Here is a 24990-nt window from a genome sequence, read left to right as displayed (position 1 = left end):
TTTGCTAACACAGAACTGCCAATGCAATACTCAGATTGAGGGTTCCTTTCCCCCAAGTGCATTATTTTACATTTGGAAACATTAAACTGCAGTTTCCATTGCTTTGACCATTTATCTAGTAAATCTAAATCATTTACCATATTACAGATGCCTCCAGGAATATCAACCCTATTGCACACTTTAGAGTCATTGGCAAATAGGCAAACCTTCCCTACCAAACCTTTTCACACTCTTAACCAACATACTAAGGAATGAAGCCGTTCCTACCTTAAGGAAGAGAGCTCCTTCCAGGGATCCAGTAGTAGAAAAACTCCAGCAGGATCCACACACGGCCTGATCTTTGACAGGTGTCACAGCCCCTGGAAAGAGCAAAGAGAAAATTTTGCATGCTTGCTTTGCCATCCTGCTGCACACATTTTGTTCTGCTGTTTATCTTCAAATACAGTGGTACCTCTACTTAAGAACTCCTCTACTTTTCTAGATAAGAACTGGGTGTTCAAGATTTTTTTGCCTCTACTTAAGAACCATTTTCTAGTTAAGAACCCAAGCCTGGAAAAAATTCCCAGGAAATTTGAGAGCGGCACGAATGCTCCCTTCGCTCTGGACAGCCAAGGAGTCACCACAATGAAGGAAAGGTGCCCGCTACAAAGCGAGCAAGCCAGAGGAGAGGGGAGCCCTTCAGCATGGGAAGGAAGAGGAAGCAGGTAGCAGCAGTAGCAGCCAGTGTATGGGAGGCAGCCTCGTGCCGGGTGTATTGGAGGTGCGTGCTCCTCCTTGCCACCTCAGAGTCCTTCTTTTTTTTAAAGCCATAAAGTCACCTTACCTTCTTCCTTTGGCAACGACTGTCCTCCTCCTCCTCTTCCTCCTCCTCCTCCTCCCACCCAGATTCCGAGCTTTTATTTCTTTCCTAATGGGTTTGCACGCATTATTTGCTTTTATATTGATTCCTATGGGGAAAATTGCTTCTACTTAAGAACGTTTCTACTTAAGGACCTGGTCAGGGAACGAATTAAGTTCTTAAGTAGAGGTCCCACTGCACTGCCAAACATGGGTGAAATTCAACAGGTTCTGGCAGGTTCTGGAGAACCAGTAGCGCAAATTTTGAGGAGTTCAGAGAACTGGCAAATATCACCTCTGGCTGAGCACAGAGTGAGGTGGAAATGTGGATTTTGCAGTATCCTTACTCTGCCATGTGTGAATAAATTAGCCCACCTTGGCTCCCATTCGCTAGTCACACTAGTGACTGAGAATGATTGTGTTGGTATGTCTCGGTATAGCTAGGCTATGAGACCTTTGACATACACTGAGCAGAGAATTTTAACAGAATGTGGATGTGTGGTAAAGCCAAAGAAAAAGACACAGACTTAGTTATGCTTAATAAGTGCTATTTACATATATACAAAATAGAAACAATCCATAACAAGCACTAAGCAAACACAAGCACTAAGCAAGTACACTCCCCCCTCAAGGCAAAGCAAAAGTGAATGAGCGATAAAGCATCATTGAGGGAAGGAGTACTGGCGCCCTCTTATGGCGAACCAGCCCAAAATATTTAAAGTGATAGTACAAGAGACTACAATAGGTAGTTTACAATGGCAAACCCTAACAACCATGTACCTTGTACTAACAGATTGGCTACCTCATTAAGTGTAGGTGCATATAGAGTGTCATCATGGTTTGTTGTGTGCTTTTACTTGGATTGTGATAAACTTGTCTTCCTTCAATATGGCTGGTGAGCTCCATTGAGAACATGACACCAAGGGTTCAGAGAAGCTACACAAAACCAACCATCCATGGTGCCACCAAAATCATGTGCAGGGTCTGAAAGACGTACCCAGGGTGGGCTTCAAAATTTTTAGCAAGGGGTTCTCTGCCTAGTTGCTGGGTGGGCGCGGCCATGGTGGATGTGGCCTAGTCAGCCTCTTGCACCATGGGTGTTCTGCCTGACTGGGCTCAGGCAATGTGTAATAATCCAAGGAAAAGAAATTAAACACACACGTGCTCTGCTAATCAGCAAACTTGTATTAAATAAAAAAAAGGGTTACTCAAAACAGTTCTTAGTGTCCGAAAACAATGATAGTGCAAGGCTTACTTCAGCCGCATACAAAAACACAGGAAAAAGCAAACAAAGACAACCTGGAATGAGCAAAGACGTTTCAGGAGTCCTTTTGAATCTTTGGAGCAAACAGCAAGTCCCAGAGGTTTCACCTCCCACTTGTCTGAAAAAGCTGGGTTGAAAACTCCAATGGCACAGAACAGAAACTTCAGAGCAGGAACCACAAAATAACACAGATAAACAGCCACAGTTTGCCTTGGGCCTTTATTCCCTTTTATACCTTTAGCCCTCATTAAGGGAACCACACCCAGCCCACGTGCTACTCTGATGACTTGTAATACTCCTTCAATCGATCCCTCCTTTGCATAGCTCTTTGGCTACACAGATCAATATATTGATCTGCAGAAGAATCCAAGGACGAAAGACTGTCTGAGGGACTGCATGCCAAATCCCCTTGGCTGTCTGCTGAATCCTGCAAACCAGTGGCCTCGTCCTCCTGGCTGTCTGCCACGTCTTCCTGGCTGTCAACCAGGCTTTCGCACTCACTTTGTGCTGCGTCTCTCCCATCTGTGGGAGCAATGGCTGGCTCAGGCCCAAACACAACAATGGGGAAGGGGCATTTTGGGCCTCCTTGGGCTCTGGAGGCTTTCTTCAAGCCTCCATGAGGTCGAAAACAGTTTCCCTAGGAGCTCCAGAGGCCGAAAACAGGCCCATTTCCAGCCTTCCAGAATTTCCAGTAGGCCTGTTTTTCACCCTCCGTGTACAACAAAGAGATGTTGAGTTAACTCTTGCTCATCTTTTATGAACCATGTTCTTCCCAAACCAGCAATACGTACCATAGAGTCGCCAGTCCAAACTTTCTGGCAGGATGAGGCCTGTGTAAATCTCGTCAGGGAAGGGTTGCCCCTTGTTGGGCGCCGTGCTCTTGAGCTTTCCCCTCATCACAGCCATCTCTTCCAGGGTAAGATCAGCCAAGTGGTTCAGGGCCAGCTTAAAGGGCAGGTTGGCTCGGTTCTTCGAATGGACAAACCTGGGAAAGGGGGAGAAAGAGCAAGAGTTAAGCCAAGTATTATATATATCATCTCCCTTCCTGAGGCTTAAAGATCCCTAAGATTGATGGAAAGTCATGGGCACCCATTAGAAAAGGCATTCTCTCTTTGTTTTCGTCTGCAAATTGTGCTTTATTTATCTTCATTGACCCCTGTGTGTTGCACCTCATGATTCTTGACAAATGCATATTTTCTTTTATGTACACTGAGAGCCTTCTGCCGCACAAATCCCAGCGACCAGTTAGGTCCCACAAAGTGGGTCTTCTCCGGGTCCCGTCAACTAAACAATGTCGCTTGGCGGGACCCAGGGGAAGAGCCTTCTTTGTGGTGACCCCGGCCCTCTGGAACCAACTCCCCCCAGAGATTAGAATTGCCCCCACCCTCCTTGCCTTTCGTAAGCTACTTAAAACCCCCTCTGCCGCCAGGCATGGGGGAATTAAGATTCCTTCTCCCCCTAGGCCTTTACAATTCTATGCATGGTATGTCTGTTTGTATGTATGTTTGGTTTTTTATATTAAGGGGTTTTTAATTCGCTTTTAGTATTGGATTATTATTGTACACTGTTTATGATTGCTGTTAGCCGCCCCGAGTTTTCGGAGAGGGGCAGCATATAAATCCAATAAATAAATAAATAAATAAATAAATAGATAGATAGATAGATAGATAGATAGATAGATAGATAGATAGATAGATAGATAGATAGATAGATAGATAGATAGATAGATAGATAGATAAATAAATAAATAAATAAATAAATAAATAAATAAATAAATAAATAAATAAATAAATAAAATAAATCTGCACCAAAGACAAATTCCTCTTGGCCAATAAAATAATTCTATTCTATTCTATTCTATTCTATTCTACTCTACTCTATTCTATGATGAATAGGAGGGAAGTGTTTTTAATAGGAAAGTGAGCACAAGAACAAGGGGGCACAATCTGAGGTGAGTTGGGGGAAAGATCAGAAGCAACTTGAGAAAATATTATTTGACTGAAAGAGCAGTAGATGCTTGAAACAAACTTCCAGCAGACGTGGTTCTTAAATCCACAGTAACTGAATTTAAACATGCCTGGGATAAACATAGATCTAGAGATAAAATACAGGAGATAGTATAAGGGCAGAATAGATGGACCATGAGGTCTTTTTCTGCCGTCAATCTTCTATGTTTCTATGACAAAGAAACAATTGGCTCACATGTTGAGCTTGCACCTTCACAAAATGGTGGACGTGGTGTCTGGCTTTTCCTAGAACTCTTAGGGGACTAGAAAACAAATAGCAACAGCACTTATATACCACTTTACAGTGTTTTAGGGCACGCTTTCAGTGATTTATAGAGTCAGCATATTGCCCCCAACAATCTGGGCCCTTATTTTACTGACCTCAGAGGAATGAAAGACTGAGCTCAACTTTGAGCTGGTGAGAATCAAACTCTTGGCAGTAGAATTGCACCGTTAGTCGCAATACTGCATTCTAATCACCGTGTCACCACAACTCTTAAGTATCGCTGGACCCACTGATTTTGCGACTCACAACTATCTAAGCTTGACTTCTGCATGAGTTATTCAATCTCCACTTTTGGGACCTTATGAGAACTCTTGGAACCAGTTCAAAGCCTTGTTCGATTGCTTCTTGTTTTGACAAGAATTGTTTTATAATACTAGTAAGAGAGAAACATTAAGACAGGGAACGTAAGGCACACTGGTGCACTTGTGAACGCCCCTTACTGACCTCTAAGGAATCGGGAGAGGTGAACAGTGGATAGTCTAAGGGAAAACTTTTGGGGGCTAGGTTACGATACTACAGAGTCTGGTAGTGAGTTCCATGCATCAACTACTCGGTTACTAAACGTGTATTTCCTGTTGTGTGCTTGTGTGTTGTTGTGGATAGTCTAAGGGTAAAGTTTTGGGGGTCAGGTGGTGATACTACGGAGTCAGGTAATGAGTTCCATGCGTCAACCACGCGGTTACTAAAGTCGTATTTCCTGCAGTCCAGTTTGGAGCAGTTTACTTTAAGTTCGTATCTGTCGTGTGCTCATGTGTTGTTGTGGCTGAAGCTGAAGTAGTCATTGACAGGAAGAACATTGTAGCAGGTGATTTTATAGGCTATGCTTGGGTCCTGTTTAAGGCGACTTAGTGCTAAGCTTTCTAAACCTAGGATTGTAAATCTAGTTGCGTAGGGTATTCTGTTGTGAGTGGAGGAGTGGAGGGCTCTTCTAGTAAAGTATCTCTGGATGTTTATGTCCGAAATGCGTTGTGAGTTCTAGGCAGAGGAGCTGTATTTGAAGATTGTGCAATATGTTCTTAATATGTTATCAATATGTTCCCGATTATGCATTTTAATCTCAGATGTAAATTAATTTCATCGATACTACAGGATAACATCGGAATGGTTTACATGCTAATGCTTACAACGAAACACAAACTCAAAACTTGGCCGGTAGGATGGGAGAAGAAGCTTCCACCTTGTCACCCATGTCTTCGTGCAAATAATAATAATAATAATAATAATAATAATAATAATAATAATAATAATAATAATAATTATTATTATTATTATTATTATTATTATTATTATCACTATCACTATCATTATTATTATTATTATTATTATTATTATTATTATTATTATTATTATTATTATGTCAGTACAACACAGCAAATGAGATCACTATGCTGGATTTCATATTTCATCCCCAGTCGGGCGCTTCCCAAGCACCTAAGACTGTGTGATGTAGCGGCGAATTATGTTTGCGGGTCCCAGTAAAGCGGCCTTTTGCAATTGACAGATGGAGATTTTGTCAATTCCGATGGTTTTCAAATGTCCACTGAGATCCTTTGGCCCTGCGCCCAGCGTGCCAAGTACCACTGGGACCACTTTCATTGGCTTATGCCAGAGTCGTTGCAGCTCGATTTTTAGATCTTTGTATTTCACTAATTTCTCTAGCTGCTTCTCCTGAATTCTGCTGTCTCCTGGGATTGCGATGTCAATGATCCATACTTTCTTTTTCTCCACGATCACAATGTCTGTTATGCTTCAGAATTCGGTCAGTCTGAAGTCGGGAGTCCCACAGTAGTTTTGCTTGCTCATTTTCGACCACTTTTTCGGGCTTATGATCCCACCAGTTCTTTGCCACTGGTAAATGGTATTATTATTATTGTTGTTGTTGTTGTTGTTATTATTATTATTATTATTATTATTATTATTATTATTTATTAGATTTGTATGCCGCCACTCTCCGAAGACTGCCAATGAAAACCTTTGAACTTACATTAAAATGATTCAAGTGAATTAAAATCAGAATATTAAGGAATAATAAAGAGAGAAGAGTGCAACCAACTATTTGTAGAATGTATCATTCCAGCCTTTCCTCCAATAGTGAGCATGTTTACTGATTATGGAGAAAATTCACCTGACATAGCCAAGATATTATTTTAGATCAGAATACAGAGTTGGAAGGGACCTTGGAGGTCTTCTAGTCCAACCCTCTGCTTAAAGAGGAAACCCTACACCACTTCAGACAAGGGGTTGTCCAATCTCTCCTTAAAAACTTCAGTGTTGGAGTATCCACAACTTCTGGAAGCAAGTTATTCCACTGATTAATTCTTTAAATGTCAGAAAATATTTCCTTAGTTCTAGGTGGGTTTTCTCCTTGATTAATTTCTCCTTCTGCCTTCTGGTGCTTTAGGGAATAGATTGACTCACTCCTCTTCTTTGTGGTAGTCCTTCAAATATTGGAACACTACTATTATGTCACCCTCAAGTCCTTCTTTCCATTAAACTACTTGGAATTAAGATTGCCAGGAGAAATATCAACAACCTCAGCAATAGCAATAACATTTAGACTTATATACCCCTTCAATTTACAATTTATGCATGGTATGTTTGTTTGGTTTTACAATAAGGGTTTTTAGTTGTTTTAGTATTGGATTTACATGCTGTTTTTTATTACTGTTGTTAGCCGCCCCGAGTCTACGGAGAGGGGCGGCATACAAATCAAATAAATAAAATAAAATAAAATAATAAATAAGATAAGATAAGATAAGATAAGATAAGATAAAATAATAAAATAAAATAAATTAAAACAAATTAAAACAAATTAAAACAAATTAAAACAAATTAAAACAAATTAAAACAAATTAAAACAAATTAAAACAAAACAAAACAAAACACAATAAAATAAAATAAATAATTAATGCTTTTACAGCCCCCTCTTACGGAATCAGCATATTGAGCCCAGCAATCCAGGTCCTCATTTGACCCACCTCGGAAGGATGGAAGGCTGAGTCAACCTTGAGCCGGTGATGAGATTTGAACTGCTGAGCTGCAGATTTAGCAGTCAGCTTTAGTGGCCTGCAGTACTGCGCTCTACCTGCTGCGCCACCCCGGCTCTATGAGGTTTCGATGGGTCAGAAAAAGACTTTGCAACTAATAACCACTAAAGTTCTTTTCTCTTCTCTACCAGCCACCCTCCCTCCCTCCATCTCTTCTCCTGAGGCTTTGCACCTCATGTTGTGGGTGAAGGTGTGTTTCCGATGCTCCATCTCCTGCTCGGTGTCATAGCTCTTCCCAAAGCGTTTCCTGTAGTGGTGGAACAGAGTGTGGGCACGATCCTCGGGTCCACCAACAAAGTCAGCCATGGGGTTGGCCATGATGTGGTGTTCCGTGGAATCTCCTGGCAGCTCATCACACAGTTGGGTTTCTAGGGAGGAAGAACAACACATATGTGGGTGTTACAATACCCACGGATCAACAAAACGCATTAGTCCATTTCACAAACCCAGAGAAGTATTTTGAAACCAGGAATGTGAAGAATACTGCTCATCTGTCTGGAACCCACACCACATTTCAGACATAAACACTCTAGAAAATGTCCAGAGATACTTTACTAGAAGAGTCCTCCACTCCTCCACATGCAACAGAACACTACTCCGGGTCCCGTCGACTAAACAATGTCGTCTGATGGGTCCCAGGGGAAGAGCCTTCTCTGTGACGTCCCCGACTCTCTGGAACCAGCTCCCCCCAGAGATTAGAACTGCCCCCACCCTCCTTGCCTTCCGTAAACTCCTTAAAACTCAGCTCTGCCATCAGGCATGGGGGAATTGAGGCACCCCCCCCTCCCCCGGGCCTATACTATTTATGTATGGTATGTCTGTGTGTATGTCTGGTTTAATAATGGGGTTTTTAAATGTTTTTTAAATTTATTAGATTTGTCATGAATTGTTTAATTGTATGCTGTGAGCCGCCCCGAGTCTACGGAGAGGGGTGGCATACAAATCTAATAAATAAATAAATAAATAAATAAATAAAAAATAAATAAATAAACAGAATACCCTACGCAAGTAGACTCACAGTCCTAGGTTTAGAAAGCTTAGAACTACGTCACCTTAAACACGACCTAAGCATATCCCATAAAACCATCTGCTACAATGCCTTTCCTGTCAACGACTACTTCAACTTCAACCACAACAACACATGAGCACACGAAAGATACAAACTTAAAGTAAACCACTCCAAACTGGACTGCAGGAAATATGACTTTAGTAACCGAATAGTTGATGCCTGGAACTCACTACCAGACTCTGTAGTATCATCACCTGACCCCCAAAACTTTACCCTTAGACTGTCCACTCTTGACCTCTCCTGATTCCTAAGAGTCAGTAAGGGGTGTGCATAAGTGTACCAGAGTGCCTTCCGTCCCCTGTCCTATTGTTTCTCTTTTACTAGCATAATGTATATAAATATTATTATATCTTTTTGTACCACCAATTCGTACATGACAAAACAAACAAACATATAAAATAGATAGATAAATAAATAGATAGATCGATAGAAAGAAAGAAAGAAAGAAAGAGAAAGAAAGAAAGAAAGAAAGAAAGAAAGAAAGAAAGAATCTGGCTAGCTCTGCTACAGGTAGTAGAGTAGGTAGCACTAGAGTATGTTCACTGTTTTGAGTTTTCTATTTAAATCAAACAATGTGGATAACATGCAGCTTTAAGCCACATTGCTCTTTGGTAATAATAAATTATCCCTAGCTTACATGTTGCCAAACATCAAATCACAATAGGAATAACAGAGAAGGGAAGGGCAAATATCCTCAGGCCAGAAAGTCATTAAAAGATCAAATAAATTTCCAAGTGCCTTAAGCAAACGGTCTATGGAGAGGTTGGAGAATGATTCTAAAGCTCTGTAATACCAACCATAAAATCTGTCCAAATTAAGAACATATAATATCCATGCAAATTCCCTTGGTCCTTGTGGGCTATAGCCTCATAGGTTGGAATGAAAGAGGAAGAGAAAGAAGGAGAAGGAGGGGGAGGAGGAGAAGGAGAAGAAGAAGGAGAAGAAGAAAAAGGAGAAGAAGAAGGAGGAGAAGAAGAAGAAGATGAAGAAGAAGAAGAAGAAAGGAGAAGGAGAAGAAGAAGGAGAAGAGAAAAAAAGGAGAAGGAGAAGGAGAAGAAGATGATGATGATGAAGAAGATGAAGAAGAAGAAGAAAAAAGGAAAAGGAGAAGAAGGAGAAGAAGAGGAAGAAGAAGATGATGATGAAGAAGAAGATGAAGAAGAAGAAGAAGAAAAAAAGGAGAAGGAGAAGAAGAAGGAGGAGGAGAAGAAGAAGATGATGTAGAAGAAAAAGAAAAGAAAGAAAGAAAGAAAGAATAGGAGAAGCTGGATAAAGGCCGGCAGTGTCGTTTTCAGCATCTACACCAGAACCACATTTCTGAGAGCTTTAGCTCCAGCTGATCCAACTATTTTTAGATTAAATGTTGGAGTCTCTTTCTCTGCAAGAAAATAAAAGGTCACTTGCAGGGCCTTCTCCAGCCTGCTTTTTCATTTGGGTGTTTCAGTTTTGCCTTGTGCTGCGAGGAACGGGAGCTGGTGGAGGTGAAAAAATGGCAATTGGAAACCAATATATTTGTCGACGTTTGCAAGATCAAAGGGGCACAGGAAGAAATGAAGGAAATTGTGTTATCCCAGTTCAGAAAACTGACCTCAATTGAGACCAGAATTTCTGTTGCTAAATAAGTCATTCCTGGTTTTACGACCTTTTTCGCTGTGGTTGTTAAGCAACTCACTGCAGTCATTAATTCTGTACTCATTTAGCCAATCTGGCTTCCCCAGTGTCAAGGGCATACAACACATACCAACCATTCCATTTTATAAGTATGTATGTATGTATGTATGTATGTATGTATGTATGGATGGATGGATGGATGGATGGATGGATGGATGGATTTTTTATTTATTTATTTATTGGATTTGTATGCTGCCCCTCTCCGCAGACTCGGGGCGGCTAACAACAATGATAAAAAACAACATGTAACAATCCGATTTAATAAAACAACTAAAAACCCTTATTATAAAAACCAAACATACACACAAACATACCATACATAACTTGTAATGGCCTAGGGGAAGGAATATCCTAACGCCCCCATGCCTGGCGACAAAGGTGGGTCTTGAGTAATTTGCGAAAGACAAGGAGGGTGGGGGCTGTTCTAATCTCTGGGGGGAGTTGATTTCAGAGGGCCGGGGCTGCCACAGAGAAGGCTCTTCCCCTGGGGCCCGCCAAACGACATTGTTTGGTCAACGAGACCTGGAGAAGGCCAATTCTGTGGGACCTTATCGGCCGCTGGGATTCGTGCGGTAGAAGGTGGTTCTGGATGTATTCTGGCCCAATGCCATGTAGGGCTTTAAAGGTCATTACCAACACTTTGAATTGTGACCGGAAACCGATCGGCAGCCAGTGCAGGCCGCGGAGTGTTGCAGAAACGTGGGCGAATCTAGGAAGCCCCACGATGGCTCTCGTGGCCGCATTCTGCACGGTCTGAAGTTTCCGAACACTTTTCAAAGGTAGCCCCATGTAGAGAGCATTGCAGTAATCGAACCTCGAGGTGATGAGGGCATGAGTGACTGTGAGCAATGACTCCCTGTCCAAATAGGGCCGCAACTGGTGCACCAGGCGAACCTGGGCAAACGCCCTCCTCGCCACAGCCGAAAGATGATGTTCCAATGTCAGCTGTGGATCGAGGAGGATGCCCAAGTTGCGGACCCTCTCTGAGGGGATGGATGGATGGAAGACGGTCTGCTTGGGCACGACGTGATTCTGATCCCTGCGGAGTTGTGAAGTTTGCAACGGTGGTAAGTAGTCACCCTGCACACAATGGGCAAAAGTTTGACGGCCATCTCCCAAAATATTTTGGAATACAGGCAGGAGACGAATCCTTCCAAACTCACCATTAGATTTCAGGATGAAGATGGAAGCTGGGAAGCTGTTGGAGAAGTCGCTGTAAGTGATTTCGTACTTGTCGTAGTGGGATCCCAGCAAGTTGTTGTAGCCCTTCATCTCGTAATGCACCGGGGTGACTCCACAGCTGGCGTTGGTCACCCACATCGTATAGATGTTCTTCTTCTTGCCCCAGTCGGTTATTTTCTGCCACATGGAGGTGTATATGCCTTTGAAGTACTCTTCTCTTACAAACTGGAGGAACAACAGAGAGAAGCCTTTGAAACGGGCACATGGGAAACTGATTTAATTTACGAGGGATGCCCAGAAAGCAATGCACCACATTTTTTTTTCTCAGCCTACAGTAATGGTATGAATGTAAAACTTTAGATATAAAGTGTTCCCTTGATTTTTGTGGGTCCAAACTTCGCAAATAGCCTATACCATTAAGCCCCACCCACAAAATAAGCCACACCCATAGTGTGGCAGTAAAAATTTTGGCTGCTCATTACTGGTTGGGGTATTATATGATCCCAATTTTGAGACAACCCCAATAGGATACAAAAAATCCGAGTATCCTCTTTGGTGTTCTCAGATTCCTCCAGACCTCAGTGTTTCATTGTCCACCTGCTTTGTTAAGAGTTTGGAGAATGGCTTTAAGAAACCATGGGGATCATCTTTGCAGAGATTCGGGGGAACGTACAGTGATACCTTGTCTTACAAGCTTAATTGGTTCCGGGACTAGGTTCTTAAGGTGAAAAGTTTGTAAGACGAAACAATGTTTCCCATAGGAATCAATGGAAAAGTGATTAATGCGTGCAAGCCCAAAATTCACCCCTTTTGCCAACTGAAGCGCCCGTTTTTGCACTGCTGGGATTCCCCTGAGGCTCCCCTCCATGGGAAACCCCACCTCTGGACTTCTGTGTTTTTGCGATGCTGCAGGGGAATCCCAGCATCGCAAAAACGAGTGCTTCTCTGGCAATGGAAGTCCGGAGGTGGGGTTTCCCAGCGAAGGGAGCATCAATTAAATCGCAGCATCGCAAAAACACCAAAGTCCTCGAAACCCTGCCTCCAGACTTCCGTGTTTTTGTGATGCTGCAATTTCACTGAGGCCCCCCTTGCTGGGAAACCCCACCTCCGGACTTCCGTTGCCAGTGAAGCGCAGCATCACAAAAACATGGAAGTCAGGAGGTGTGTTTTCCCATGGAGGGGAGCCTCAGGGGAATCCCAGCAGTGCAAAAACGGGTGCTTCGCTGGCAACGGAAGTCCGGAGGCGGGGCATGCCAGCGGCGGCAGTGGGTTTGTAAGGTGAAAATAGTTTGTAAGAAGAGGCAAAAAAACTTAAACCCCGGGTTTGTATCTTGAAATGTTTGTATGACGAGGCGTTTGTAAGACGAGGTATCACTGTATTTTAGATTTTAAATCCTCTGTCTTCTCCCCTGTCTTCATCTCCCTTTTGGAGTGTAGCCTTGGCACGCTATGTAGTGATGGGAGGTCTTTCAGCCAACAGGAGTCACACACTAGTTGCCTTTTTCAATTGGCAGCTCAATTTTCTGGAAGAAGAACATCTCATGGCTGATTTAATCCATAGCGAAGTAGTGATTGCCAGTGATACCAGGTGTTGAATTTGGCACCTCTACAAAGAAAGCAAGACTTCTCCTACTGAATTACTGTCCCTTCCGCCCCCCCAACTTCATTTGTAAGTGGGATGGACTTTATCAACATTATCACGAGTTATTGGTGTCACCTAGAGGGAAACCAAGTGGCAGAAGGTCACAAGGAACCCACAGCACACATTGGACATGTCAAGAACATAAGAACCTAAGAAGAGCCATGCTGAATCGGGTCAAAGCCCATTGAGTCCAGCATTCTGTGTCCCACAGTGGCCCACCAATTGTTCATGGGGATCTTGAGCAGAAAGCGAAGGCAAGACCCTCCCTTCCCCTTGACCCCCAACAAATGGTACCCAAGGGAACCCTGCCTGCCTCCACCAACATAGAGGCGGCACATGGACATCCGTTTCAATAACCACCTATGATACACTTGGCATCCATGCATCTGTCTAATCCTGCCTTGAAGCTATCAATGCTGACAGCTGTCACGACCTCTTCTGGAAGGGAATTCCATCAACCAAGGACCCTCTGGGTGAAGAAATATTTCCCTTGATTTGTCCTCACTTTCTTACCTGTGAGCTTTAGGGAGGGCCCCCTAGTCCTAGTATTGTGTGATAGAGAAAAGAATTTTTCTCTATTCATCTTTTCTATCCCATGCATGATTTTATACACTTCGATCAAGTCCCCCCTTAAACGCCGTCTTTCAAGGCTGAAGAGACCAAGGTGTTGCAACCTGGTTCCGTAAGGGAGGGGCTCCATTTCCTTGATCATTCTTGTTGCCCCTTTTTTGCACCTTTTCCAGTTCCATTATATCCTCCTTGAGGTGCGGTGACCACAACTGTACACAGTATTCCAAGTGTGGTCTCACCATCGATTTGTACAGAGGCAATACAACACTTACTGACTTATTTTCGATTCCCTTCCTAATCATGCCAAGCATGGAAATTGCTTTTGTTTACTGCTGCTGTCAAAGAATTGCTCTATCTCCAGTGGGTTCTTGGTCTTCCTACCCACACCCATAATTCAATGCCAGGGGAGGGTGAAAACAGCTTAGCCTGCCTCCCGGAGGCCCTCTGGAGGCCAGGAATGGCCTGTTTCCCAACTTCTGGTGGGCCCAGTAGGCTTGTGTTTCACCCTCCCCAGGCTCCAAAGGCTTCCCTGCAGCTAGGGGAGGGTAAAAACGCCCTCCCACCCCCCTGGAGGCTCTCTGGAAGCCAAACTCACCCTTCCAGAGCCTCTGTGCAAGCCAAAAATCAGCTGACCAGCACACAAATGCACATTGGAGCTGAGCTAGGGCAATGGGCCGCGTGCCAGCAAATATTGCTCTGTGTGCCACCTGTGGCATCGGTGCCATAGGTTCGCCATCACTTTTCTAAGGCATCACTGGAGGGAAAGTAACAACATTGCATCTACCTTGATGCACAATCATGCTGGCCACATGACCATGGAAGCATCTTCAGTCAATGATGTTTCTCCTACTTAAGAAAGAGAGGTGAGCACTGCCTCCTAGAGTTGGACACAACTGGACAGGGGAAACGTTTGCCTTTCTCTTTCTTTCTTTCTTTCTTTCTTTCTTTCTTTCTTTCTTTCTTTCTTTCTTTCTTTCTTTCTCTCTCTCTCTCTCTCTCTCTCTCTATCTATCTATCTATCTATCTATCTATCTATCTATCTATCTATCTATCTATCTATCTATTGGATTTGTATGCCGACCCTCTCCGGAGACTCGGGGCGGCTAACAGCAATAATAAGACAACGTACAATAATAATCCAATAATAAGAACGATTAAAAACCCATTAATATAAAAACCAAACACACATACAGACATACCATGCATAAAATTGTAAAGGCCTAGGGGGAAAGAATATCTCAATTCCCCCATGCCTGGCGGCAGAGGTGGGTTTTAAGTAGCTTACGAAAGGCAAGGAGGGTGGGGACAATTCTAATTTCTGGAGGCAGTTGGTTCCAGAGGGCCGGGGCCGCCACAGAGAAGGCTCTTCCCCTGGGTCCCGCCAAGTGGCATTGTTTAGTTGACGGGACCCGGAGAAGACCCACTCTGTTGGACCTAACTGGTCGCTGGGATTCGTGCAGCAGAAGGCGGTCCCTTATTATATTTGTATGCTGCCCCTCTCCGTGGACTCGGGGCGGCTAACAACAATAATAAGACAATATAAACAAATCTAATATTTAAGTTAATTAAAAAACCCTAATTTAAGAAACCAATCATACATACAGACATACCATGCATAAATTTTATAAGCCTAGGGGGAAGGGAAAGTCTCAATTCCCCCATGCCTGACGACAGAGGTGGGTTTTAAGGAGCTTACGAAAGGCAAGGAGGGTGGGGGCAACTCTGATCTCTGGGGGGAGCTGGTTCCAGAGGGTCAGGGCTGCCACAGAGAAGGCTCTTCTCCTGGGTCCCGCCAAACGACATTGTTTAGTCGACGGGACCCGGAGAAGGCCCACTCTGTGGGACCTAACTGGTCGCTGGGATTCGTGCGGCAGAAGGCGGTCCCTGAGATATTTCTTTATCGGAAAGACAGGCTGCCGTGATCCAAAGGAGGCTCTTTGAAAGCAAGGAGGATTTTGAGTTCTTCATTAGCGAACCAGCACCTGTCTCTTGCCCACATCTGCAGCATCTGTGCTCTACCAGACAGCGATTTGGCACAGGTCAAAGAACAGCTTGCCCTATCCGACGTGTGTGACAAACGCCCCCTCGAGCTGCCTTTGTAGGAAAGAGATTTCATTCCTGTCAAGGCAACAGCATCTGGGTGAAACCTGCCTTGCAATTTTATTAGACACTTGGCACGGGGAAGGGAGGCTTTGGCGCAGGAGGAAGGGGCTGACTCACTCAGGCAAAGGGCAGGCTGAGCTGGCTAGGGATTCGTCCAGGCACCGTTCTCAATTGGAACAGCTTGCTGAGGCCTTTCGAAAGAGAATAGGGCTGGGGTATTATAATGTTTTCCATGGTCTGTTGAAAGAACTGAAGGTGCAGTAATTCTCGGAGCCATCAAAGCAGGTGAGCTGGGGAAAGGCTGCATCTCAAAGGGAGAAGATCTGTTTTGTATGGAGAAGACCTCCAATTGCTACTGTTGTGGTTAGCTCTGGCCCAGCTCCTGCCCCAAGGACTGTGGATGTGGGGGAGACATCCACATGCTGCAGGCCTGTTTTGCCCCCGGTGGAATCTGCTGATGAAGGCTCCTCTGGCCAAGAAGACATGAGTGACAGGGAGGAGGAGAGTGTGGCAGACAGCTCAGAAGGAGATCAATTCTCTAGCTCCTCCTTGGATTCGGAACAAGAGTTAATGATACAGCCACGTATGCGGAGAGCGATGCATAGGCAGCAACAACTGAGAGATTATTATCAAAGAAAATGAGGCCACCTGTGGTTGGGTGGGGCTGTGGTCATTAGTGAGGCTGCTATAAAGAGCAGCCTGTGGGTTTGGCCATTGTGGAGGATTATCTGATCGTTGTGTTTCGTGACTGCTTTACTGACTTTGACCTTTTGTGTGCTGATTTTCCCCCCTGCTTTGAAACTAAACCAGAGCAAAGTGTGTGTCACTTTGTGAAAGAAGAAGGACTGTGAATTGCCTCACAGCTGCAAGCTAAGTATCACAGAACTGATAAGGGACTTGTACAAATTACCAGTTTGTTTGGAGACGAGGGCTCTTGGCTATACCAAAAGAGGGCTTCGTTTAAGTGAATTTTCATTGTAAAGAACATTGTTTTGAATTTTCAAACGTGTGTGTGTGTCTGAAATTTGTACCTGTGAATTTTTGGGAGGAGTCTACCAGAGAGCCCGACAGAACAGCTACCAACCTGCCTTCCACTGACACTGGTAAGGTTGTAAATCAAGGTCTTAACAGTTCACTTGAACGATGATGATTGTTCAAGTCACTCCCACCTGATCCCATGGCCAGCAGGCAACTTCCACCCATTCACATGACCATTAAGCCACACCCACAAAATAAGCCACACCCAGTGTGGCAGTAAAACTTTTAGCTGCCAATTACTGTGCGCGGTGAGTCGTACCCGCATGTGCAGGAGGTGGGATGTGCAGGAGGGACATTGCACTACGTGTGTTGGGGCACTCATGCACGTGCGGCAATGCGCGCGCCCACACTTTTGACACCTATGGGAAAAAAGGTTCGCCATCAAGCTACAAATTCAACTTGAGGTCTTGGGCTTCCTTTTCTTCCCCAATTGCTGAGCATGATTGACTCACCTTGAAGTTTTTCATGTCGGGAAAGACCCCCTGTGGCTTCACTTGGCTTTCTTTGGTGCCGTTTAACAGGAAGCACTTCTGAATATTGACCACTTTTTCCGTGGTGGCCGGGGTAATTTTGAACAAAGCGCCATAGGGCTCCAGGCATCCAAGCTGCAGCGTCACCACCTGGCCTGCAAAAATGCACAACGTGAGCCATGGTAAACAAAAACAAAGGAGGGAAGGAAGGTGACTAAGCCAGAAAGCACTGAGGATCTCTGGCTTGCCAAAGCAAAGGGATCGTGCATCATCTGTTGAAATGCCTGTTCTGGGTCCTATTCTTTTTTATATGTTTGTGAGTGACAGAGGGGAAGGTTTGCCTTTTTGCCGATGACTCTAAAGTGTGCAATAGGGTTGATATTCCTGGAGGGGTCTGTAATATGGTAAATGATTTAGCTTTACTAGATAAATGGTCAAAGCAATGGAAACTGCAGTTTAATGTTTCCAAATGTAAAATAATGCACTTGGGGAAAAGGAATCCTCAATCTGAGCATTGTATTGGCAGTTCTGTGTTAGCAAATACTTCAGAAGAAAAGGATTTAGGGGTAGTTATTTCTGACAGTCTCAAAATGGGTGAACAGTGCAGTCAGGCGGTAGGGAAAGCAAGAAGGATGCTTGGCTGCATAGCTAGAGGTATAACAAGCAGGAAGAGGGAGATTATGATCCCGCTATACAGAATGCTGGTGAGACCACATTTGGAATACTGTGTTCAGTTCTGGAGACCTCACCTACAAAAAGATATTGACAAAATTGAAGGGGTCCAAAGACGGGCTACAAGAATGGTGGAAGGTCTTAAGCATAAAACGTATCAGGAAAGACTTCATGAACTCAATCTGTATAGTCTGGAGGACAGAAGGAAAAGGGGGGACATGATCGAAACATTTAAATATATTAAAGGGTTAAATAAGGTCCAGGAGGGAAGTATTTTTAATAGGAAAGTGAACACAAGAACAAGGGGACACAATCTGAAGTTAGTTGGGGGAAAGATTAGAAGTAATGTGAGAAAATATTATTTTACTGAAAGAGTAGTAGATGCTTGGAACAAACTTCCAGCAGACGTGGTTGGTAAATCCACAGCAACTGAATTTAAACATGCCTGGGATAAACATATATCCATCCTAAGATAAAATACAGGAAATAGTATAAGGGCAGACTAGATGGACCATGAGGTCTTTTTCTGCCGTCAGACTTCTCTGTTTCTATGCCTTCCGAGGAACCCATATAATCCTGCAGAGCTCTCAATTCAAGGGGCCAATGATTGGATGTATGTATGGATGTCATTGATTAAGTTTAAGTATTAGTGTTTTAGGATTATTATTATTATTTGTTATTTATTATTGTTGTTGTGGTTGGCTCTGGCCCAGCTCCTTCCCCAGGGAATGGGGAGGTGGATGCAGGGGAAACTTCAACATGTCCTAGGCCTGTGTTATTGCCGACAGAGTCAGTTCAGAGTTTAGTTTCCTCGGACGAAGAAGAAGGTAGGAGTGACTTGGAAGAGGGGGGCTTGGCACACAGCCCAGGAAGCCAATCTCCATTATCTTCGGTCGATTCGGATGCGGAAGTCTTGGACCCACGCAAGCGCAGAATTATGCGTAGAAGAGACCAAGTAAGGACATATTACAGGAGATAAGAGAGGCCACCTGTGGTTGGGTGGGGCTCCAGTAATTAGGGCTGCTGCTATAAATAGCAGCGTGTGGGTTTGGCTGTTGTGGAAGAGTATCTGATCGCAGTTCTTCAGGAATCGTGTGTTGCTGTTTTCTGGACTTTTTGTTGCTTTTTCATGCCTTTGAAACCAAAGCAGAGTAATGTGTGTGTCTCACTTCGTTAGAAAAAGAAGGGATGTGAAGTTTCTTCACAGCTGCTAGCTAAGTACTTAATGACTGCTTAAGGGAAATTGTACAGACTACCCGGTTGTTTTTGGACGAGTGCTCTTTGCAATACAAAAAGAGTGCTTAGTTTATTTTGAATTTTGTGATAAAGAACATTGTTTTGAATTTTCAAACGTGTGTGTGTGTGTGTGTCTGAAATTTGTACCCTTGAATTTTCGGGAGGCTCCTACCAGAGAGCCCGGCAGAACAATTATTATTATTATTATTATTATTATTATTATTATTATTATTATTATTATTATTATTATTATTTGTACGCCGCCTTTCTCTGAAAACTCAGGGCAGCTTGTATTTTACTGCAGTTTTTTTAATTCTATATTTCTAGTGTGTTTTGCATAAATTTGCTGTAAGCCGCAACTTGGAGAACAGGTGGTCATTTTATCCTAACTTTGCCTAGAGTTTGTATATTCCTTTTGCAATATACATCTTTTATTGTGAAATTTCATATCCGCTGTTGTGATATTAATTGTTTTATTCCATCGAAGGTTGCTTTTGGGGAGACAGGCAGCTATACCAGTTTGGTTAATAAATTCTATATCTTCAGAGTTGGGATCAACATATCCTGGTTTGCCATTGGTCTTTTTTTTCTCTCCCCAAAACTAAAACTGGGGGTTCTTCTCTTTTCCTTTAGTGAAGGCACCGGTTTCTTACCATTATAATATTCAATGCGACTCTTGTTCCCAGTCAGGTTGTACCAGGCTTCAAACGGCTCTTCGATTTCAGCATAAGGGAGACTGATGACTCCTGCAAGGCACAAGGAGCGGCTCAAATCAATCAAACATTTGCTATAGACCCTAACCCAATTAGGGTTATTGATTGAGGGAGATGGCCATGCTGACCCCGAGGGTGTGTGTGTCAAATGCACCATTAGTTTGGAGTCTCCATGGCCCCATAACTTAACTCTGATAAAGATAGGTAGGTAAGTAGGTAGGTGGATGAAAGGGTGAATAAGTGGGTGGGTAGGTAGATGATAGATAGATAGATGGATGGATGGATGGATGGGTGGGTGGGTGGGTGCATCGACAGACAGTGAGTGGGTAGAAAAATAGATTAGGATGGATAGATAGATAGGTAGGTAGGTAGATAGATAGATAGATAGATAGGTAGGTAGGTAGATCTATCTATCTCTCTCCCTCTCGCTCCCTCTCTCTCTCCCTCCCTCTCTCCCTACCTACATCTATCTATCTATCTATCTATCTATCTATCTATCTATCTATCTATCTATCTATCTACCTACCTACCTACCTACCTACCTACCTATCTATCTACCTACATCTATCTATCTATCTATCTATCTATCTATCTATCTATCTATCTATCTATCTATCTATCTATCTATCTATCTATCTATCTATCTACCTACCTACATCTATCTATCTATCTATCTATCATCTATCTATCTATCTATCTATCTATCTATCTATCTATCTATCTATCTATCTATCTATCTACCTACCTACCTAATCTATGTCACATGTTTTTGCTGATATATATATATATATATATATATATATATATATATATATATATATATATATATATATAGTTGTCGTAGATTTTCATGGGTACAGGTATGTTCCCCCTAGCACAAGGTGAAAAGCACCAGCCTAAAGATGACAAGTGGGACTTCGTCGAAACGTCACCAGGAATCTCTGAAACCTACATGGGAAGAAACCCAAATATTCCAAGACCTTCACACTTGTACCCGTGAAAATCTACACACATATATATAAAACAGGACTAGGTGGAACGTGAGGAGGATGCAGAGCAGCACCCTGTTGGCATTTAGAGCATGAAAAGGGTTTAACTTTTATTAAATAACTTAAAACCGGTTGCAAAGAGGTCCCCTCAATATTAGAATTGATCCAAAAGCTGTCAGTCCTATCTTTCTCTGTCTCTAAATATGCGCTCATAAATCTGTCAGTTTGACAGATGGAGGCTTGATGCGAGGACGGTGAGTCTCCCTTCATCCGTCCTTCCACTCATACCTCCCAAATACCTCTATCCTCAATTCCCCCCTCCCTCCAGAATACAATCTCAGAGTCAATTCCCTGGGCTACCGTGCTTTGATGGACAGTTCTAATAACCAGGCATCACATCAACGCTGAAAGTCTTTTGCTGATTAGGGAGGTATATAAATCAATCAATCTCATACGTGCCACAACTGACTCAGAGGTTGGTGGTCTGACAGCTCTTTTTAAAAGATCTTCAGGAGTTTCCCCCTTCCCCAAATATCCCTGTTTAAAATATTTTGGATCAGAAATCAGTCATAACTTACAACTGGTCCTCACATTTGTTGACTATTGCAGCATCCCTACGGTCACATGATTAAAATTTGGCTCTGGAGCCACATGCGGCTCTTTCATCCCTCTGCTGCAGCTCCCTGTCACTCAAAATATCCATCACAGCTGCCAGAGGAACATTAAGGTGCTCAGTTCCGGTAGCAGCTTTGGGGCACATGTGCTCCCCACGTGCAAGATTTTGCTTCTGTGCATGCACAGCCCTTCATGGCACCGGACCAGGGGATCTACGAGACTGCCTTCCGCTGCACGAATCCCAGCGACCAGTTACGTCCCACAGAGTGGGCCTTCTCCAGGTCCCGTCAACAAAACAATGTCGCTTGGCGGGACCCAGGGGAAGAGCCTTCTCTATGGCGGCCCCGACCCTCTGGAACCAACTCCCCCCAGAGATTAGAATTGCCCCCACCCTCCTCGCCTTTCGTACGCTCCTTAAAACCCACCTCTGTCGTCAGGCATGGGGGAACTGAGATATTCTTTCCCCCTAGGCCTTTATAATTTATGCATGGTATGTTTGTTTGTATGGATGTTTAGTTTTATAATAAGGGTTTTTTAGTTGTTTTTAGTATTGGATTTACATGATGTTTTTTATTACTGTTGTTAGCCGCCCCGAGTCTACGGAGAAGGGCGGCATACAAATCAAATAAGTAAGTAAGTAAGTAAGTAAGTAAGTAAGTAAGTAAGTAAGTAAGTAAGTAAGTAAGTAAGTAAGTAAGTAAATAAATAAATAAATAAATGTGTGAAAATGCTTGCATGAGCGAGATTTTGGTGAATTTTTGCCGATAGTTTGCTTCGCATGCGTGGAAATCTTGCTCGCACAAGTATTTTTGTGTGCGATTTCGCTTGCTGCTAATGCGCAGAAACGAAATCTCGTGCCGAAGGGTTTCGTGCGCAAGCCAGGCATGCAGACGCCCATGATGGCTTTGAATGGCGCAAGGGTAGTGCCGAAGACGGCAGGTCCTCCCTGACAACCGCTAATGTGTGATATCCATTGGCCTGCAATTTATTGAGCTTTTTGACCCCTGGTAGGCCAACCATGTATAAATTCAAGAAAAGGAAAGTTTCAGAAGAAAACATAACATTTAATTCAACTACATTATGTTAGTTCTGTGGCTGCTAAGGGTTTTGTGGCTCCTGGTATTTTCTTTTCTGTGGGGAATGGGTCCAAATGGCCCCACTTGAGTGTTTAAGGTTGCCAACTCCTGGGCTAGACTGAAGCTAGAAAATGGGGATTTGCCAGGCAGCTTTTAATATCTGCAAACCTGTGTGCTTGTTTGCAGCAAAAGAGGCATTTTACACAACTTCAAAAGGACTGTCCCTCCTGTGGAAGGAAGAGATGTACTGCATGGTAGCAAAGCTTTATATATATAGTGGTACCTCTACTTAAGAACGCCTCTACTTAAGAACTTTACTAGATAAGAACCGAGTGTTCAAGATTTTTTGGCCTCTTCTCAAGAATTGTTTTCTACTTAAGAACTTGAGCCCAGGAAACGTTTCCAGGAAATTTGAGAGCATCATGAAGGCCCGGTCAGTTTCCTGCCATTCCCCCTTTAATCCCGGCCATCTGGGCTGCCAGAGGAGCCTATTGGTGGCACTTAAGGAGGCTTTGGCAATCTAGAGTGAACGAAGAATTTCCCTTTCTCTAGGCGCTTAGAGAGGGAATAAACCTTCGCTCTGGGCAGCCGGGGAGTCACCACAGTGAAGGAAAGGCACTGGCTACAAAGCGAGCAAGCAAGAGGAGAGGGCAGCCCTTCAGCATGGGAAGGAAGAGGTAGTAGCAGCAGCAGCCAGTGTATGGGAGGCAGTGTATGGGAGGCACATGCTCCTCCTTGCTGTCTCAGAGTCCCTATATATTTTTTTCATCCTTAAAGTTTTGGATTTTTTTGATTCCTCTCACCTCACTTTCTTCCTTCTACAGCAACCGTCCTCCTCCTCTTCCTCCTCCTCCTCCTCCCAACCAAATTCCGAGCTTTTATTTCTTTCCTGATGGGTTTGCACGCATTATACCAAGCTCAATAAATCTGGGTGCCTCTAGATCTCTCCTAAGATTTGCAATAAAACCTACACAGGTAAATCCAAAAAAAAAAAAAAAAGGGTGGTAGAAGCTTAAAGCAAGGCACTCCCCAGAAAAAACGCTGCCCAGGTAGTTAGCAGAATTCAGACAAATTATCCACCCTTTTGTATTTGGCTAAGGGCAAGATGCCAATTATAGCCTAGGTTTTGCTTCCTGTCAAATCTTCCCTGGTGCAAACTTGCATTTTCAACGCACCCATAACTCACAGTCATAAAAACAGCCTGGGTAGTTCACAAAAAAAGGTTGCAAGATTGGTAGGACCAAGGGGAAGGGCCTTTTCGGTTGCTGCCCCGGCTCTATGGAACCAACTCCCCTACCCTGATGTTTGCACTGCTACCACTCTATTGGCTTTTCAAAAAGCTGTTAAAACCGGGCTTTGTCGACGGGCCTGGGGGCCATGAGCTTTAATGCCAGACGTGCCTGAATCACGTTTGTTTGATATGGATACAGTATTTGGGTTTTTTTGGGGGTGTGTGTGTGCTATAATTGGGTTTGTTAGGGTCATGGGGATTTATTTATTGTTGTTTTTCGACTTCTTTTTTATTACTTTACCATTGTATTGTTTTTATTGTAAATCTCCCTGAGTCCTACGGGATTGGGTGGCATAGAAGTCAAATAAATTAAATTAAATTAAGGTGTAACACAACGTTGCACAATTGAGAAAAGTGTGTGGAACAAAAGGCAAGTATGAAGTGCGTGCAGTTCCAGTTGGCCAATTATTTTCTTCAAGGTGATTGTACGCTCTTGGCGTGGAGTAAAACGTGAAGCCTGAAACACTGGCCTATTCATCATCCAAAAAGCACAACGAAGAATGTTCTTTCTACGCCAAATCAGGAAGCTCAAATTGCCCAAGGAGCTGCTGAGACAGTTCTACAGAGGAATCATTGAGTCTGTCATCGGCACCTCTATAATTGTCTAGTTTGGTTCTGCAACCCAACAGGACCGACACAGACTTCAGAGGAGAATCAGAACTGCAGAAAAAACAATTGCTGCCAACCTGCCTTCCATTGAGGACCTGTAGACTGCACAAGTCAAAAAGAGGGCAGTGGAAATATTTACTGACCCCTCACATCCTGGACACAAATTGTTTCAACTCCTACCCTCAAAACGTCGCTACAGAGCACTGCACATCAAGACAACTAGACACAAGGACAGTTTTTCCCCGAATGCCATCACTCTGCTAAACAAATAATTCCCTCAACACTGTCAGACTTTTTACTAAGTCTACACTTCTATTTCTACTAGTTTTTTCTCATCATTCCTATCACCCCTTTCCTCCCACTCAGGACTGTGTGACTGTAACTTGTTGCTTGTATCCTAAGATTTTTATTAATATTGATTGTTTCTTCATTGCTTATTTCACCCCTATGACAATCATTAAGAGTTGTACCACATGATTCTTGATAAATGTATCTTTTTCTTTTATGTACACTGAGAGCATCAGCACCAAGATTAATAATAATAATAATAATAATAATAATAATAATAATAATAATTTATTAGATTTGTATGCTGCCCCTCTCT

The 24990-nt window shown here is 43.3% G+C and overlaps 1 protein-coding gene across 2 annotated transcripts in view; it reads right to left on the bottom strand.

Annotated features, from left to right (window-relative positions):
- Positions 1-24990, bottom strand: part of LOC139173971 (digestive cysteine proteinase 2-like) — a 59356-nt gene that overhangs the window by 6895 nt on the left and 27471 nt on the right. For both annotated transcript variants that reach the window (XM_070763947.1, XM_070763946.1), the window contains 6 exons: positions 19747-19839; positions 17168-17340; positions 11344-11587; positions 7613-7808; positions 2893-3086; positions 268-359 (listed from right to left, as the gene is read on the bottom strand). In XM_070763947.1, coding sequence (XP_070620048.1) covers positions 268-359; positions 2893-3086; positions 7613-7808; positions 11344-11587; positions 17168-17340; positions 19747-19839 — 992 coding nt within the window. The remainder of the gene's footprint in view (positions 1-267; positions 360-2892; positions 3087-7612; positions 7809-11343; positions 11588-17167; positions 17341-19746; positions 19840-24990) is intronic.

Source organism: Erythrolamprus reginae, chromosome 11 (assembly GCF_031021105.1).
Source record: "Erythrolamprus reginae isolate rEryReg1 chromosome 11, rEryReg1.hap1, whole genome shotgun sequence".
In the NCBI taxonomy this organism is placed as follows: Eukaryota; Metazoa; Chordata; class Lepidosauria; order Squamata; family Dipsadidae; genus Erythrolamprus; species Erythrolamprus reginae.
Note: the sequence above shows the minus strand (reverse complement) of the source record. Positions and strands in the feature narration are given on the sequence as shown.